Here is a 2,500-nt window from a genome sequence, read left to right as displayed (position 1 = left end):
GTTTCTTTACAGAGTGGTTTCAAACGACCCATAAAAACTGTAACTCCTTTACCTATCTTTCGTCCAGAAGCAGCATTAGAGGTGACGCAATGTGCTGCTGTGATTACGTGACGTTCCGTGACGGTTACGCCAGTGCATCCTGTGTTCAGTTTCACCGCAACTGAAAAAGGAAACTTTTGCGATGCTACTATATTTGGAATGTGAAATCGCTTGCTGTAATGAGAAATATCTCTTTTGACTCTGCAGTGGCTTCTAAAACCTACAAAAAGATATAAATAGGCTCGTTATTTAATTTACGAGTGACTGAGTGTTGATCTTTGAATAATGCAATGCTGTAAAATTCATTGGCTTTGCCATCATTGCATATGAACCACGTCACACAAAAGGTCATTTTGACTTAATTAGGTCAGACTATACGAAATGAAAACTGGTTGAAACCTTGAACCCTTTTAGCAGGGAAAGGAGACTGGCATAGTATTGGGAGCACTCGTCTCTCACCAATGTGGCCCGGGCTCAATTTTCAAACTTCGCGTCCTAAGTAAGTTGGCTTTGTTGGTTTTCTACTCTGCGCCGAGAGGTTCTCATCTATCTATCACGTGGGATGCCTGTGGCAGACCACGTTTCAAATTCGCTTGAATGCAAGAGTCCATTACTGGGTGATGGTCATTTTCATCGCAGTCAGATATGGTAATTAGCCACGTATCTGTCACGAAGCTCTTGCCTTGAGACTGTCATGTCAGATATATAACATGCATGTCACTTTATTTTCGCCCAAAAGGTAATGGGGAAAACCCACACAAACATGCCAACACGCAAACCAATTCTCTTCTTGGAATTGCTGCGTTCTCAGACTGAATTAGCACAAAAAAGTATCCCTCAAGTGATCTTCGTCTGCACTAAGAGCTAGCAACCGGAGCCTCCTGTGAATCGATTTTGTCGATCAAGCACGATAGAACAGCGATGAACGCGAGAATGTAACACCTCCTGCCTTCATTTCCCGTTCCTACCGTAAATAAATGTAATTAGAATTGCTTAAATTGAATGTGAGCACATACACCAAGATTGAGACATCAATGAAAACGCTTGAAGTCTGTTAGCGCGGTAAAAAAGCTTAAGGTCACAGGAATGTATAGGTAAAGAGAAAAACAAAAACTGTAACTATAACGCTAACTTGTAGGGAGTTCTGGGGGAATTCTCTAACAGAAAATACTGAAATCTTGAAGCTCGGAAATGTTACTTACAGCATTCTCGACGAGATATAAAAAAATTAACGTGGGTCAACCGTAAAATGACAGATCTTTTAATTCTTATTGGACTATAGAACACGCAACTACGGAATTTTAGAGCATTGAGAGAAATGGAGTACAGATGTTGTCTTCTTGTCTTCGCCACGGCAGGTTTTAACAGTTGGCAAGGAACAAGTGTCTTTTTGTCTTCGCCATAGCAGATTTAAACAGTTTGCAAGGAACTAAACCAGGATTACGGAACCGGACTTCGAATACAGGGCCCGGTTGTTCGAAAGCCGATTAACTTAATCCAGGATTAGCGCAACCTTTTGTTTCATAGACCGTATTTATAAATGGCGACCAAGAAATTATTCTTATTCACTAGCCTCACTTTGGAGCAAATATTCTTTTGAATTTTGTTCGTGCAAACGAGGCTAGTCAGGGTGATTAGCATAAAGACAAAAGAATAATTACTTAGCCGCCATTTATGAATACGGTCTATGTTTTCAACGTTTTGGTAAAAGTTTCCTTTGCTTATTTTTGCTTTTCAAGATTGACTTCTTCTAATGTAAAGTTTTACCGAAAATCAGCCTTGAACAGCATTTGGGAGTAGAGAATAAAACTCCTGTTAATTTTTAATCTGAAATTAGCGTTAATCGGCTTTTGAACAACTGGCCCAGGATGATAAGTTGTTGAACTATGATTTGTAATAAGTTTGTCGGATGATTTAAGCAGAGTCCCCTCTATTAACTCCGATTTAAGGCAGATCTTGTAATTTTTGGATGAACGGAGTTAAAGAAGCAAGTAAAACTGTGGGATTTAAATAAAGTCTCCTTTAAAAAAATAAATAAGTAAATAAAAAACCCGTATACTGATAACCCGCTAATAGGGCTTCGTTGATTGCATTTGCAAATTTAGTAACATTAACAATGAGTTTTTACAACAAACGACTTCAAGTTATGTTACAGATTTATCTTTCTAGTAATCTCGCGCCATTTTCCGAAGTTTACCTGTAGTTGCAGTTCACTGTAACTGGACAATTTGTGTTAACTGTTTGCGCATTCCATGGATACGCCCTTGTAGGCGTCTTGTTTGCGGTGAATTAGGAATTTGACACGTAGTGTTGCCGCCCACGTGGAAAACCGAAGATTGGCGTGGTGTTTATTTTCCGCAAACACCGTTTTGAAAATATCCAGCGCTGTCTAAGAACGAAAGTGAAGCAGACAACGTAAAACGTAGAAAGGAACGAATTTTTTTTTCATTTTCAACGCTGC

At 39.3% G+C, this 2,500-nt stretch overlaps 1 protein-coding gene across 2 annotated transcripts in view; it reads right to left on the bottom strand.

Annotated features, from left to right (window-relative positions):
* LOC138010790 (serine protease 23-like) overlaps nt 1-2,500 on the bottom strand; it is a 26,999-nt gene that overhangs the window by 20,571 nt on the left and 3,928 nt on the right. For both annotated transcript variants that reach the window (XM_068857767.1, XM_068857768.1), the window contains exon 2: nt 53-259. In XM_068857767.1, the coding sequence (XP_068713868.1) occupies nt 53-259 (207 nt within the window). The remainder of the gene's footprint in view (nt 1-52; nt 260-2,500) is intronic.

This window comes from Montipora foliosa, chromosome 7 (genome assembly GCF_036669935.1).
Source record: "Montipora foliosa isolate CH-2021 chromosome 7, ASM3666993v2, whole genome shotgun sequence".
Lineage (NCBI taxonomy): Eukaryota > Metazoa > Cnidaria > Anthozoa > Scleractinia > Acroporidae > Montipora > Montipora foliosa.
The sequence above is the reverse complement of the archived record's forward strand: the minus strand, read 5'-3'. Positions and strand labels throughout refer to the sequence as shown.